The 14,909-nt window shown below is 43.9% G+C and overlaps 1 protein-coding gene across 2 annotated transcripts in view; it reads left to right on the top strand.

The window, feature by feature from the left end:
* The first annotated feature begins 165 nt into the window (after positions 1 to 165).
* Positions 166 to 14,909, top strand: part of tle5 (TLE family member 5, transcriptional modulator) — a 31,561-nt gene continuing 16,817 nt past the window's right edge. For both annotated transcript variants that reach the window (XM_079574607.1, XM_079574606.1), the window contains exon 1: positions 166 to 1,074. In XM_079574607.1, coding sequence (XP_079430733.1) covers positions 1,048 to 1,074 — 27 coding nt within the window. In that variant the 5' untranslated portion in view covers positions 166 to 1,047. The remainder of the gene's footprint in view (positions 1,075 to 14,909) is intronic.

The raw sequence follows: 14,909 nt of genomic DNA, 5'->3' as shown, positions 1-14,909 counted from the left end.
CTAAAATTAAATGACATTTTCGTCATAAGACTAAAAGTAAAAACATGTTGTCCGCCTATCTTATCTGTAAAACTATGAATGGCTTGAAGACTCATTAGTTCCTCCTTTAGGCAGTGCGCAGCCTGGCCACCAGGGGCGCTCTCTGCTCACGCTTTGAGCCCCGTTAGAGCTGGATGTGTCCGAGCCGCCGTAGTCCGACTGTGTCTGTGGATCGGTGCGGGGCGACCAGCTTCATCTGCGTCGCGTCTTTCTCCAGTTTCTCCCTCCGTCGCCGACAGATTCGCCGTTTCTCCAGGACTAGATGCATCAGAGGATTTAGTTCTCCTGCTTAAACTCCTGGCTGGGAACATTTTGAAGCGAAGTTGGGATTGCCAGGCTTGAGCTTCAACACAGATTTTTTTTTCTCTCCCCCCCTTCCTTCCTCTCTAGACTCTTACTATTTGGAACAAAACCGCAATCTAGATACATTTTTTTGTTTGTTAAAGAGCGGGATTACGCTTTACTTTTCCCATTCGTGTAGTTGTGGCCGTGTCAAAAGAAAAGGTGACGACGTTTAGCTGCCACTTTCGGGCGCAGGGAGAAACCATTTGCAGAGACTTGCTAGCTACACGCCGAACACCGCTGTGTGCGTAGCGTTATTAATTTACAAGCGCCGAGCTCCGCCGCCGCAGCCGCTCATGCATTAAGGCGATGAATCATTTTTGACTGACAGCTTTTGAAGAATCCGCTAGCTTTAGCCACGAGAGCTGCAGGGATGGTGCTTTCCTCTTTACCGGAACAGTAGGAACACATAGGTACGCGGACGTCGCAGCAGGAAATATTAGTATGTTACCTCGCGCTCGGCTCTAAAGTGCGTCGCCCCTGTTCGTCTGCATTTTTTTTTTTGGAGAGCGGGACGCTAGCTGCAGAGGGCTAGGCGATTTGCTAACACTGGACAGTTCCTGGTACAGGCGAGCTCTGGACAAAGGACCAAACGCGAGGAAAAATACAGTATAAATACAAGGCACGGCCGTGTTTTGGACGGGCAGCACCAAACAAGAGACTGACATGATGTTTCCACAATCAAGACACTCAGTAAGTAGCTTTACTCGCCATTTTATTAGCCTTTGTGCACTTTAAGTTTTATTCCGAATCTGTGAGCACGTGAGGAGCCAGATTTAGATGCATAGCTCAATTTTAGTTTTTTTTTTCTTTCTTTTTTTTTTTAATTCAAGTTGTGCACTCAATTATTGCACTTGCCACAATGTATTTATTAAGGCTGTTCGGAAAATGCACTATTGGAGAAAACACCTTTTAAGCGGAACAAAAATGAAAATAATGGCTCTCCGGTGCGCGTGAGATGGCAGTATCTTCCATGTTGGGCTGTGATGCGCTCGTCACGTTACTAATCATGACTTTGTAACACGGGCTGTTCTGGGCAGGTGGGTTTGTATCGTCAGAGAAAACGGCAGAACTGGTCTCCAAAATATCAAGTTCCCATGGAAACAAACTCCGTCCAGGGCACGCATTCATGAGGACTCTGAGCCTATTGGTCAAACATACAGTTTAATGACTGGCAAAACTGTACTGATCAAGAGAATTGTTAAGAGGCAAAACATGATAATCAAAACCTTTTGTAAGGAAGAGCTCGAGTCTTTGAACTACTTCCAACTCCATCTGCAAAAGTCTACCACCAGCATGTGGCCAACCTGTATTTTCCATTGATGCCTGTTCTCTTGACCTGAATGAACAGAGGAACAAAACAGATCGGTCTACAGCCTCTTTGTCACAGGTGTGTCCTGAAGCTACTGGTTCTTGCGTCTTGTTTTCTGTGGCTCTACAGAACCTGAATGTGTTTTCTGACATGACTGGTTTGCCCTTTGGCCGTCAGACTGAGGCGACTCTAGCTGAATCCTGTTGTCTCACAGCTGAGATTATAAGAAGGCGCCCACTTGTACTAAAACAGCCTTGTGTCTTTTTGTAAATGAGCTTGGTCTCAGAATTGGAATGGAAAATGTTAATGGAAGTGTTGCATTTTCAACCTTCGCTCTCCGCTGAGAACTCGAAAGTAGCCTCCTCCTGCTTCGGGAGATGCTTTCCCAGCTGCAGACGCAGGTGTCATTGTGTGTAAATGTGCGGATGATGATCAATCATCGTGCATTATTCCCCGGCGGCTTCACCATTCGGCTCGGCACTGATTTCAGCCCTCCACTTGTGCAGTCTCTGGAGATGGGCAGGATCACTGTGTTACAGATGTCTGCTGCTTCCTGGACAATGGGTGACAATTGGCACCAAGTAGGTGTGTCTGTCACATCTTCTGAACGCTGCATTTTACAGATCAGCAGCCCGTCAATTGGCATAATATATATTATCTTGTTTAAAATCGCAACTTACAAACTAGATCATTGTGTGTTTTTTTGTGAAAGATTTATTGCACAAAATGTGATGAGGAAATTAAAGTGATTCCTATATTTTCTTCAAGGCACTTAAAAAGAGAAATAATAGGACATTATTGGTTTCTTTGTGACATTGGGTAGCTTAATATAGATCTTTAAATCTACAACTACTCATGTTCTTGGCTACAGGATGTTCTTCTCTTTGTTTTAGGTTTTTTACTCTTGCGTAGCTGTGGTTCTTAAGTGGGAATATTGCGAGGTTTTGGGCAGACTGTGTTGAGGGGCTCATTTGGTACACAAGTAGCTGACCCAGTTGATCACGTTTGGCACAAAATTATTGTTAGGGTGTCGATTAATCCTTGCGCACATTCAACAAAGCTGGCTGCGGCTCGAAAGTGGAGCAACAGAGCAGTAACACAGTGTAGTCCCCTGAGCTCCTGCCCCAGCGCTGAGATGGCCACAGGTTGTACACTCTCCCCCCGCGCCTTGTCTCCCTTTATCACGCGTTTCCTCCCAGATCTGAGGTAGTGGTGGGAGGGTCGGGGCAGAGGGTGCACAGGCATTATTAAGCCCACTTGAATTAACAGAACAGCCCCCAGCCTTCCTCCAAAGCCTCCAGCTGAGGGGGGGCTTAATCCCCATGGTCCCCTGTCTCGCCCATTAAACAAACTCCCCCCACCCTTATTCGCTCTGCAGCACACACATTTTTGGATAAGCTCGGTGGGCACTGGACAGCAGTGTTTGTATGCACGTACACACAAGTACGCAGTAAGTCTGGCACTGAGAGCACACCTCCCTTCAATGCTAATTATTTCTCTTGTACATGCACTGAAATAAAAAGCTTTTTTTCAACAAGGACACACACACACATTCCTGGCAGCCTGAAGGGTCTTATCTGCTTTTTGTATCGAGGGAACAAATTGAATGTGGGGCTTGACACACGCAGACCAGCAGATGTCTGGGTGGTTAAGGTTAGGCCAGCTTATTAGCATGACAAACTGAGCACCGAAGCCCCTCTGTCCAAAGCCTTAGAGTGGACCAGGGGAGGCCCCAGGTCACGGGTGATGTTGATTTTTGTAAAAGGCCACAGTGATGATTGTCAGAAAGCTTTGGGCTTTGGTTAAAGGAGGGGCAGAGTGGTTGGGGATGAGGTTAAAGCACACACATGGAAACACAAGCCCAAACACTGGTAGATCTCTGTCTTGGCTTGTGACTCTTAATTGTCACTCACCACTTCGACCAGTTAAGTATTATGCATGTTACACTTATATTATATTAATAGCACTTTTCCAGACCCTCATAGTCGCTTTACAATTTTATACATTACTCATTCTCTCCATCCTCAGAGGTCCGCTATGGAATGAAAGCTTTTTTCTGGGGCTTCATAAGGGCTTTTCCTACAAATACATTTGTATAGCGCGACTGATGCCGATTTCTGGCCAAATTGAAAAAAAAATGTCTCGTCTATAATCCTGTGTATGATGCTTCCAAATGTGTAGGACTGATTTATTCAGGACATTCATGTTTAACAGGTACTTCAGAGGGAACTCATTTTGAAAGACAAAATTCCAAAACAATGGTTCCGAAATTATCCGCAAAAGTCTAGAGAGTCAAAACAAGAAATGTATAAAATAGGTGTCCTATAAACAGATTTTCACTGCAATGTTTCTCAGTTCCCCTGAGGCCTATAGGAAGTTGTGGTAGGGCTCATTTTAAAGCTCCAACAGAGATCAATCATCAGCCTATAGCTTATCCCAGGGTTGCCCAACCAGTCTGATCCCGAGTCGAGTGCTAGAGGTGTAGGAAAAGAGAAAGGGCAGGATTTTGTGATGCTGCAATCTCAAATACTAACGCAAAATCAAGCAAACTCTGCAAAATCAGTGCGCCACTGTGACTTTTTGCGCTCCTCCGCTGGAGCAGCAGCCCCTGTCCCCTGGCCGCCTCCTACTCAGCCCAGAGTCTGACTTTTACTGAAGCAGGGGCTGCTGCCCCTGACCACCGGCCACCTCCCACATAACCGGGTCTGACTTCACAGCGAGCGCACCTTATTTGGCTTTTATCTGACAGAGTGTGCATTTAGATCGCTCATTTTCTCTTGTGATGTGATGCGCGATCGTGAGGTGCTTTCTTTTCCACGCAGACTTTTAGGAGAGTCAGGTTGCACAACTTCATTGTACTAGATCTTGGGTCAAAAAAGGTTTGGCACCCCTGGCTTGTACTGTATAAACCAGGGTTATATCGGGCGATGTCGGCACGATATATCGATATAACTATTTGACACAAACTCATCACATCATGAATGACTTGCAGTAATCAGTCTGAAATGGCTGTGAAGAGGATGGACTTCAGCAGAGCAGTTGTTGCTGATTGGCTTAAACGTGTTCAATTGATCCAATCACGGAAACGGCTCATCATAAAGTTATATATTGTTAAAAACGCATATTTTTGTGTTTGTTAATGTTCATTCCTTACATTTTCCTTACGTCTTAAAAACTCTTTATTGTCAGCAAATGTAAAACTCACGGCCACTCACAAATACAGCCACATGAATGGCTTGACCCACCAGCACAGCAGACTTAAACGAATCAGCAGGCATTCGACAAGATGTTTGTGAACTCTCAAATCTTGCACAGTCCAGCTTGTGGTACAAGATAAATCATTTTCTGGTTAGTAGTAACACAGTGGCCAATGAGCAGAAATGTTAACATCACAAGCTGCACAATAAGGGGATGACACACGCTCATACCGATACACTGTCAAACACCAACTAGGGCTGGGCGATAGGGACCAAAAGTCATATCCCGATATATTCCGGTTGAATATTGATATACAATATATTTCTCGATATGTTTTCCGCAAAGTGAGAGCTGTGAAATGAAATGTTGAGTCAAAGTCAAAGCCAAATACAAGTAGTTTTATTTGGAAACTCATTATAAAATGTAAACATAAACACTGTATAACAAAGCTCTGTATGGTGCACATTTAAATTTCAAAAAAATCTTGCAGAGCAAATTGGAACTACATCGATATATGCGATATGGTCTGATTCCATATCTCATTTAAAAATATATAGCGATATATATCTTAAATATCGTTATATTGCCCAGCCCCACGTCCATCCCAATCATACAAATCATGATGGGATTTCAGCCTGATGTGCGTTGCCTTTAGCCTTTGTTACTCTACCAGTCAACGTTGTGAGTCTTTGTGTGCGTCCCTGTCATCTTTCAAGTGTTATCAGCACCATTCTCTTGGATGTTCTTTGTCTACAGAAGAAAACTTGGAATTTATGTATTGATGTGAAAACATATTACTGTAACCAGGAGCAATAGACAGTCTGGCAAAGAACGATATACAGTGGTCTTTTTCTTATTTTTTTGAGCTTCTTGTCTTCTCTATATGATTAAAGTTGAACCCCACAATTATGACTATCCTATTACTCCATGCATTTGGTTCCATTTGTTCAATGCATGCCCATATTCTGAAGGATGCTGAAATGCAGAGACAAAGCAGGTCATTGGAAATGCAGTGTTTTTTTGGATGTGAGTGCAAAGCAAAGCTACAGATCATCTGAAGGAAATACTGAATCAACATGACAGAAAACATGTCAGAGCTGTGTGAAAGATGCAGCCTCCTGCTGAGCCAATCAGATACACACTTCCCTCTGTGATTTATTGTTGTGGACAGAAAGAAAAAAAAATGTCTCTTATGATTTATTTTCACGACATGTATGCATTTTGATGTACTGCATATTTTTAAGTAAATGTCACGATTCATTTTTGAATTTTTTTTGGGTGGGGGAATATAATGAATGCCTTGACTTTACGTTTTCTACAAAATGTATGGTTACATGACTGACTTTGGACAGATGTTTGGACAGAATAGTCAAATGATAGTCCTTAAAAATGAATAAATAATACTGTACATCTTTCGCCATGGACAGTGCTGGCTGGGGCAACAAGTATTGATGAACTGTAATGTTCTGAATATAGAGCTACTTCTGTAAAAATCCATTAATTTTCCATTAATTTAGAAATCTAATGTGTAGGTGGGGAATACTCTACACTGGACTAACAATATGCCCCAATAAGATATCGACAGCTTTGTTTGAGTAGGATTTATCCCTCACCAAACAACATTCTTCCTCATTGTGTGCGCAGATCTGTGGGTCTGACAGAAAGATGTGCTTCGTGAGAGGAACAAAAATGTGCGATGGTAACGGCTCAGTGCTCGTGTGTTTGCGTTCATGTTAACATCTGCAGTCTTCTGGTGTGTGCGCGTCAACACTCGGCAGAGCTTCCTGTGAGAAGTGTGTGGGAGGTGGAGGAGAGGGAGGCGGTGGGCCGTTCCCTAAAGACGGCACAGCGCAATGGGCTGGAACAAAGTGAGCCAGCGGGGGGCGGCTTGATTGGCCCGACCCGAGCCCTAAAATCTGCCAAGCACCACAGCAGGCCACACTAGGGAACGAACTGTGCATTAGGGCCTCGCTAAAACAATGGGCTGAATTATCGGCATTGACAACCACAACACAACAGAGAAAGCACCACTGTCTCGGTGCGGCCGGTCCAGGTCATGGTTGTTAAGAGTTGACTTAAGCAGTGTTTTTCAACCACTGTGCCGTGGCACACCAGTGTGCCGTGAGATATTGTCTGGTGTGCCTTGGGAAATTATCCAATCTCATCTAGTTTTTTTTTTTTTTTAACAAATGCATTATTATCCACAAATAATGTACCGTTTTCGAGTGTCTATGCTGTCTAGTGTTCGGCAGAGTAACCATATTATACTCTTCCATATCAGGTACTTCTTTGAGACAAGAGATTTAGTGATGTATTGAGGCATTGTGGCTAGTGAGACTATACGGTGTTCCTAGCCAAGACACTTTGATGAGAACATTTTCTGCTGGTGGTGTGCCTCGTGATTATTTCAATGAAAAAAATGTGCCTTGGCTCAACAAAGGTTGAAAAACACTGGACTTAAGCATCAGGCTTCAGGCATCAGGCTTGTTAAAAGTACCTCCTTTTAAAGGGAATGTAGCATATGGTAAACACTGTGGTTCTCAACCTGAGGCTCGGGACCTCCACAGGTGTATTATTCATTTCAGAGGGTTAGCAGATCATAGCGGAGGCATATTTTCTATGTAGTTTTTGTAGGCTATATGCACGCGAGCGTCACGTGACTTCCGAGTGGATCCTCAGTCGCCGCTTGTTCATCCTGTCTCCGTTGTTCCCTATGAGTTAGTAGCAGTCTAAATAAATAGCTCAAGATTGCCATATTTTCCGGACTATAAGTCGCTTCGGAGTATAAGACGCAGCCAAAATATGCCTAATGAAGAAAAAAGTAACAGGGTGAATAGGCGTACGGTATGCTAATGTCCATGATGCTACATGAAGCGTAAACAATGAACTAAATAGGCATCTGGTATGTTAACGTCACATAAACAGTTCAGATAACTATAGTATAAAGAACATACCAAACCCTCATTCTCACTCAAAATCACTAAATCCATTGAAATCTTTATCCTCTGTGTCACTTCTGAACAATTGCCCTCGCAACTATCTGGGCACGGAGGCGTAACTGCACTGTTGCCCTCTAGCGGCGTGTGAAATTATATTTGATTTTTTTTTTAAAGGAAGAAAAATCACATATCGGTCGGGTCGCTCTGGAGTTTAAGACCCACCCCCTGCCAAACTATCAAGAAAGGTGTGACTTATAGTCGGCATCCAGACATCCAACCTCGCGAGTGACTTCGGATCAGTATCTCACTGTCAGTGATGTTTTCTTGAACTATTCGTTGATTTGTGCAAGACATCGCTTATCATTAATGGGAAAATGGCGAGAGAGGAAGGCCCGTGACTGCTGGGAATCGCACTCGGAAGTCACGTGTCATTTGCGTGCTAGAGCCCAGGGTTATCATCAGGAGATTGGCAAAGCGTAGGGGGCGGCCATAGAAATTTAGACCCCTCTTAAACAATACAGTATTTCCTGCATTTTGAGAGGCACATTTTTTTTGTGTTTTTTGTTTTGTTTAAAGGAACAGGCCACCGTTCAGGTATTATTGCGGTATTGGTATCGATTAAAAAAGGAAAAAGTATCGATATTAAAAAAGGGAAAAAACAATCGAAAATCCGCCCTACGTTGGCAAATCGCGCTGGGCGAGAACACTGCATAGAGCCTATCGTAAACTCCTGCGGTAGTGATACTGGGGGTCGTGGCTAAAAAACTCTGAGAACCACATGCTCGCTCTGTGGTTTTATGGCAGTGCTCTGTCTCTGTCAGCTGCCAAAAATATGCAGGGATTTAATTATGAGGCTTAGCAATGGGAGTCATTAGAAGGTGGTGTAAATGAAATGACTTGAATTAGAAACTTGGGAAATCTGAGCTTTGCCTTCAGAAACATTAATGTGGGCCCCGAGCGGAGCAGATGAACCTGGTGTCAGCCTCATGCCAGCAGCCAGCCTTCTGCTTACATTGTCCACTTATTTGTTGGGAACTGGGGGACTAATCTTTCTCTCCTTCCTCCTGTCTTCCTCCCTGCTCGAGCTGTTATAAGTAATAACCCCAGCTTTTACAAGCAGCCATCAATCATGTGCAGGGCCGCTCTGGGTGTAATCTTAAAGCCCCCCTTGCGCCGAGCTGCCTTTAATCTCAGCCGTGGTTTTCGGTGCCACAGCCCTGTCGGCCTCACCGCTTTCCCCACTTTTGACAAATTGCCCATTTCCCTTTGCTTTGCAATCTCTGCACACTTTAGCAGTGTGTGGGGGAGTCTTTGTTAGGCGAGTCAACTACATTTCTCTGCATCGCTGTTTGTTGGCAGTCTGCTTAACTGTCATGTTTGTGTGTTTGTAAGCTTGGCCAATGGAGCTTGGCCACTCTGCTCCAGGGGTCAGATAGTTCTGCAGAAGAGGCTGGAGGCAAGGGGTTAGCCATGCCAAGCCTATGTTTGCACAGGCACTTCACTCAAAGTGATAAAAGTAGAATAATCCTCTTTAAAGCATCTTAACGAGGTCAAATCTGTTGGGCTGCAAGTGGGAGGTGTATGTGTGTGGTGGCATAACGCGACAGAAATGGGGTAAGCCCTGCCTTGGTTTGTGAGATAATAATCAAAATCAAATTCCTGGCCCAAACAGGATTAGGCTCTGTGCACTTCTAAAACCCTGTCCAGAGCAGCTGAAAACACAATCCTATTCCTCAGCCACACACATGTACACTGGAGCGGTCTGCTGCTCCAGACAGAGCTGGACCGGGGCCAGTCGGCCTGACCCCCACATCAATGGGCTCATATACTTAGTCCAAACACTAATCCAGGATATTTAGATGCAACTGTTTGGACACTGTTATTCTTAGATGGAGGATGTCATCACATGCTGTGTGGATCAGGCCATATGCACAATTTACAGTCCAAACTAAATCAACTGAAATTTTGTATTATGTGGTTATCTTTCTCCACTTAGCAACACCGTCTTATTCTTGTGATGGTCCAAACTAATGAATAATAAACAAGGTATTTATATTGGCAACAGCTGTTTTGGTTTCAAACAGTTGGATGCAGGATTCTTGCTTCGTATAATTAAAGGCTTTTACTGTTTACACACAAGCAGCACTTGGTCATGAAATGAAGGCATTTAAGTTACTGCGATGGACAGCACAGGTTTGATACAAATGCCTTAAAGGAGCTGACCAGTTCTCCTTTGTACCTGCAGCTGTGTGTGTCCTGATCTAAACTCAGCTCTTCTAAAGTTCCTGTACAACTTTACTTAACGTCTCAGATCTGTAAGATTATGCCTTAGACTTGCATGTGCATTCGGCCTAATGTATACATCCACCTTCCGCTGTCCATCCTCTTGAATAATGATGCCTTCACAGACCTCCTCCGCACTTGGGCACGGCTGTGATGGACGGAGAAGGCGGCTGGCTCAAATGGCATCCTTGGGACTGTTGCTATGGTGCAAACCGACAGGCTGGCGTTGAGAAATCGGCCAACTGTTAGCGCGCGTACCATGCATTTGAAAGTGGGAGTGCGATAACATCCAGTCATTAGTGAGCGATTACAATGCCAAGGCTGCAGCGCTCCCTGCCCCCCTTCAGCAAGGACCGAGATGTAAACAGCCAGGCAGTGCTCCGGGAAACCCAATCCCCCCAGCGCCGCTCTGCCCTCAGGCTGGGATTTCCACTGAGGACGTTTCCTCCAGCTGTTAGTCTGTGTTTACCCTGGGCTAAAGACTCCGCTGGATACATGTAGCGTATTCACGCTTTGTTGGTGTGTCTAATCAGTGCGTTTAGGAGCTGTGCTCATAAAGCCGAGCCAGCGCTGTAATCTCTCTCCTCTGCCATTGTCAGCTGATCTGTGGAGCAGAAACAGCCTTAGCGAGATTCTTATTTAAAGCAGACATTATGGTTCACAGTAGATTTCACATGGATTGGACCAGATGATGAGTCCAGGAAGAGTGGGGGACTGGGGGAGAGGAGTGGGCTGTTGGGGGGGTGGGGCAGCAATTTCCTGAAACGATGAATCCCATTTATTCGCTCAAGACTGTCTCAATTGCCTCTGCAGCGCACAAAGCTTTTTAATGCTTTAATTACGTCTCAAAGGAGCGGGGCAGAATCAAATTAGAGATTGTCCTACATTTAGGTGCATGTGTGTGTTTGTGTGCTCGTGAATGGGGCTATGCAAATTTGGCATCAGAGTAAGTGTGTGTGGGCTGTGGGCTGCCGTACACTTGTGTATGATTCATCGTAGTGAATATTTGTTCCTCTGGCAGCCGAGCATCACACTTAGTCTTATCATCAGCCCACACATGCACACACCCCTATTGACTGTCGAGGCCGTCTCATACACGAGCACTCTCTCTCTCTCCTGTCGCAGCATCGGCCATCCCCAGTTTTCTATTCGCACAACACACACGCCCGCACCTTTTTTGTCACGGCAGATGGTATGTGTCACAATATTACCGCAGTATTTCATTAACATTATGGGCATCCATCTGCTGTGGGCTCTCAGGCCCTGTGGAGAACCTTGTTTTGGCCACTGATGGGGAGAGGGATTGGTGGGGTGTGTGTAGAGTGAGCCCAGATATAACTTGAGGATGAACAGCAAATGCTACAGAAAGACTCAAAGGCAAAGCCCAATTGTTAATCAGGTCGAAAGAATGTTTCTTTCTTTTAACTGTTGGAACATAGTATAAATTGTGCAGTGCATCTGGAGATGGGATGTGGTTGTCCCAATAAATTTCAAATCCCAGCCTGAGGGTAGAGCGCTGCTGGGGGGATTGGGTTTCCCCTACCTCCAAAAACATGCTGGTCAGGTTTGCCCACTGTGGTGGTGCGGCTCAAGACGAACACCTGAACACAATTTCGTTGTACAATGACTATGGGCGACTAAGGGCTCTGAGGGCAACTGGTCTCCACAACTTGAGTTTGCTGAAGATGACGTGCTTGGCACTAATCATAAGCTTTGCATTGTCAGTCTATTGTCACTCTGCTCTCTGTTGTGGCTCCTGTTTCCTTAACTAAACTAACCAAAACTAAAGGGAAATCATGCTGTTTGCCCTGACGTGTAATTGTTGTGATGAGTCACATTGAAGTGGATGAGTTAATTGGCTTATTCAAAACAGTCAGTTCTGGTTGATCAGAATCACAAGGGGGAGTCATTTATTTAGGCAGGTGCTAAATAGTGAGTTTTTAGATCACATTGCACAAAGTGGGGATTGTAAAATCCTGACTGAGTCTACTCGTTTCCTCTGTGCGATGGTTCAAAGAGACAATCGTAGCTACAACCAAACTTTTGTTGGAGCAGTTTCAGGCGTCAAACGGCATGTGTTTAGCTGAGGCAAGTGCCGCATTCTAGAGGGGTTTATTTTGGTGGAAAAGTGCAGGGACAATCCTGTAAAACTCATTGAGATTAAAAATCTCTCTTTCAAGAGTGTCAAGATGCAGGGGAACAACTTCACACCGTTTACATTTATACACAAATAATCAAGCATTGCATGATTAAATCAAGATATTACACTCAGATAAAAGAGTTGCATGTGTTTTTAGATTTGTCAATAGTGATTTGAAAGTATTTGTGACACAAATTATTATTATTATTTTTTTACTGCCTGATGTCGTTCACAGCTCAGATTGCTCGTACGACAGTTCTATTTTAAATCTTTGTCCCTGTCTTACTCTACGACCTACGACCTAAGATTTTGAGCCAAAACCTAACATTTGTGATCGTTCGTCACAGACGGTAAAAATGGTGCACCCGGCTTAAGCTGTAAATGGCATACAGCTACTATTTACAGCTATGAAGGCATGTTGCACCTAATTTACCTGTTGAAAACAAATGACTCCCTGTAATACAAATCTGATCTGTAAATGAGAGAATGCTGCATGAGTAAAGAATGCGTAAATGATCGGCTTTTGCTCCTTGTAATGTGTATGTTGTGCTTTTTTGATTGGTTTAAGAGAAAAATAAGAGATGATGATGATGTGATGAGCAATCAATTAGGGTGATGAGCACCCTAATTGATTTTTTTTTTGTGCAATTATGTCTGAAAACCTAAATTGTAAACTTAATGAGTGCAGAATGTCATCTTACTAGTAGACTCCAGTCAGTTAGCATAGCCATACTGAAGTTGCTACAGAACTTTATACTGTCCAATAATCTATCGACCAAACGATGTGCACTTTTCATGGCTGTCAAAGCTGCTGTAATAAATGTTTACTTACATCGCTCCAGTTGCACCTCCGCTTGTCGCAGCCTTGTCCTCTCTTTTTGAATGAAGTTGACAGGCCTCACACTGCCGTCAGTAGTAATTCTTTTACTGTTGATACAACTTTATAGCGATAAGAAATGTTGCTTTTGCATCTGGTTTCAGCACGACAAACTCTTTTGTTCCACGTTGGTTTTCTCAAATCTGAAATATATAATATTATTATAATTGAGCTGCTCTCCTTCTGTGACACCAACTCCTCTCCACAGGTCTTCACGGAGAAGTTCCTTACTCGGTCACAATTGCAACATTTTGCCATTTCCACATGTGGGGTTTGTTTACAAACTGTAGAGCATACAAATGTGTGGACATCAGGCAAAGGACACAAGGTGCGATAGCTGTGAATGGTGAGCATAATTTTAACGCTGTGATGCCCAACAGAAAAAGTGTAGAGTGAAGTTTTCAGGTCTTTCTTTGTATATAGCTTGTTTTCTGCCAGTACTTTTCTCTCCTGAATTCTCTGCTCCACAACATGTCCGACCTCGAGGCTGTTGACTGGGACAAACTTGGAGCAGTTAAAGCGGTTTGCATACTGCAGCGCTACAGGGTGGATATTGGATCTAGGGCAACAACTTGGCCCTGAGGCGGAGGGGTCCTGTCGGCTGAGCACACAAACAGAGCTGTCAGAGCGGCTCCCTGGAGCGAGCAGCCGCGTGTCGACCGAGCGGCTGAGCGGATGTTGGTGAGCGCGCGCCGTGGCTGCAGAGATAATGGGGAAGGTGATTGTGCTTTACACTGGCAGTCCCTGTTTCCAAGCAGCAGCAGCTCTGCGTGGATTATGACTGTCTGTTCATGGTGGCAGTGTGATAATGTCAGCTCTCCTCCTGACATTTGGCTGTGTGGTGGCTCAAGCCTCTCTACACTGGGAGGAATTGTTGCTTTTTGGAATGTTTTTCTTTCATAAAATCGCTTTGACATTGAAAAGTGATTAAAACTAATCACAGCTGAATCGAAATCACAACTTGCATGGTTGCAATTTGTAAAGATAAGAAATGTGTTTCCATGAGTCCATACATGTATGTGAAACCCGTTTAGACAAAAATGCTTGTTTTATTTTTGCGTTCCATTTCAGTTTTTCCAAAAGCTCCTGTCAAACATGTTTAAAATGTGTTCTGTGAATTTAATCTTGTTTTAAATTGATAAAATATCAATTGCAATAGCTGTCAGCATAAAAAGCATTTAAATAGGGGAGAGCGGAGTGGGTCGGATCACATAAGACAAATTATTGCTTTGCTGCCGAGGCTTTCGACATTTTACCAAGATACTAAATATTCACACTGCAGAACTATGTGTAGATGCCTCTAAATGGGGCTTTAATATTCAATAGAAAATGACCAGGGAGGGTTGGGTCACTATTCTGAAGGGTAGACACATGACATTTATCTATGACAAGGTGATAGCTTACACAGTTTTTATTGTTTATTTGGTTAAAGATAGAATATTGAAACATGAAGCAGGTCCTTCAATAGAAAACTCATTTTCAAAACAAAAACAGGAACATAGTATTCGTCAGTACTGAACTCTACGACCACTAAGATCTATAGGAAACATAATAGACAGAGCAGACCTGTCAGTACCTCCTGCGTGGACTAACCCAAAACCTGAACGCAATTTTGTTCATCAGTGACAAAGAAACCACTTACTTACATATAAAGGGGTACTTAGGCGAGCAGAGGCATGAGAACAACATTCTCTGGATTAATAAGTTCTTATAAGGTCTTCCTCTGATAAGACCCACAATAACAGACCATCCACCACTTCTTCATCACTTTTTAGAGAT

The sequence above is a fragment of the Gobius niger genome (genome assembly GCF_951799975.1).
Source record: "Gobius niger genome assembly, chromosome: 17".
Lineage (NCBI taxonomy): Eukaryota > Metazoa > Chordata > Actinopteri > Gobiiformes > Gobiidae > Gobius > Gobius niger.
This window is presented reverse-complemented; position numbering and strand designations above follow the sequence as displayed.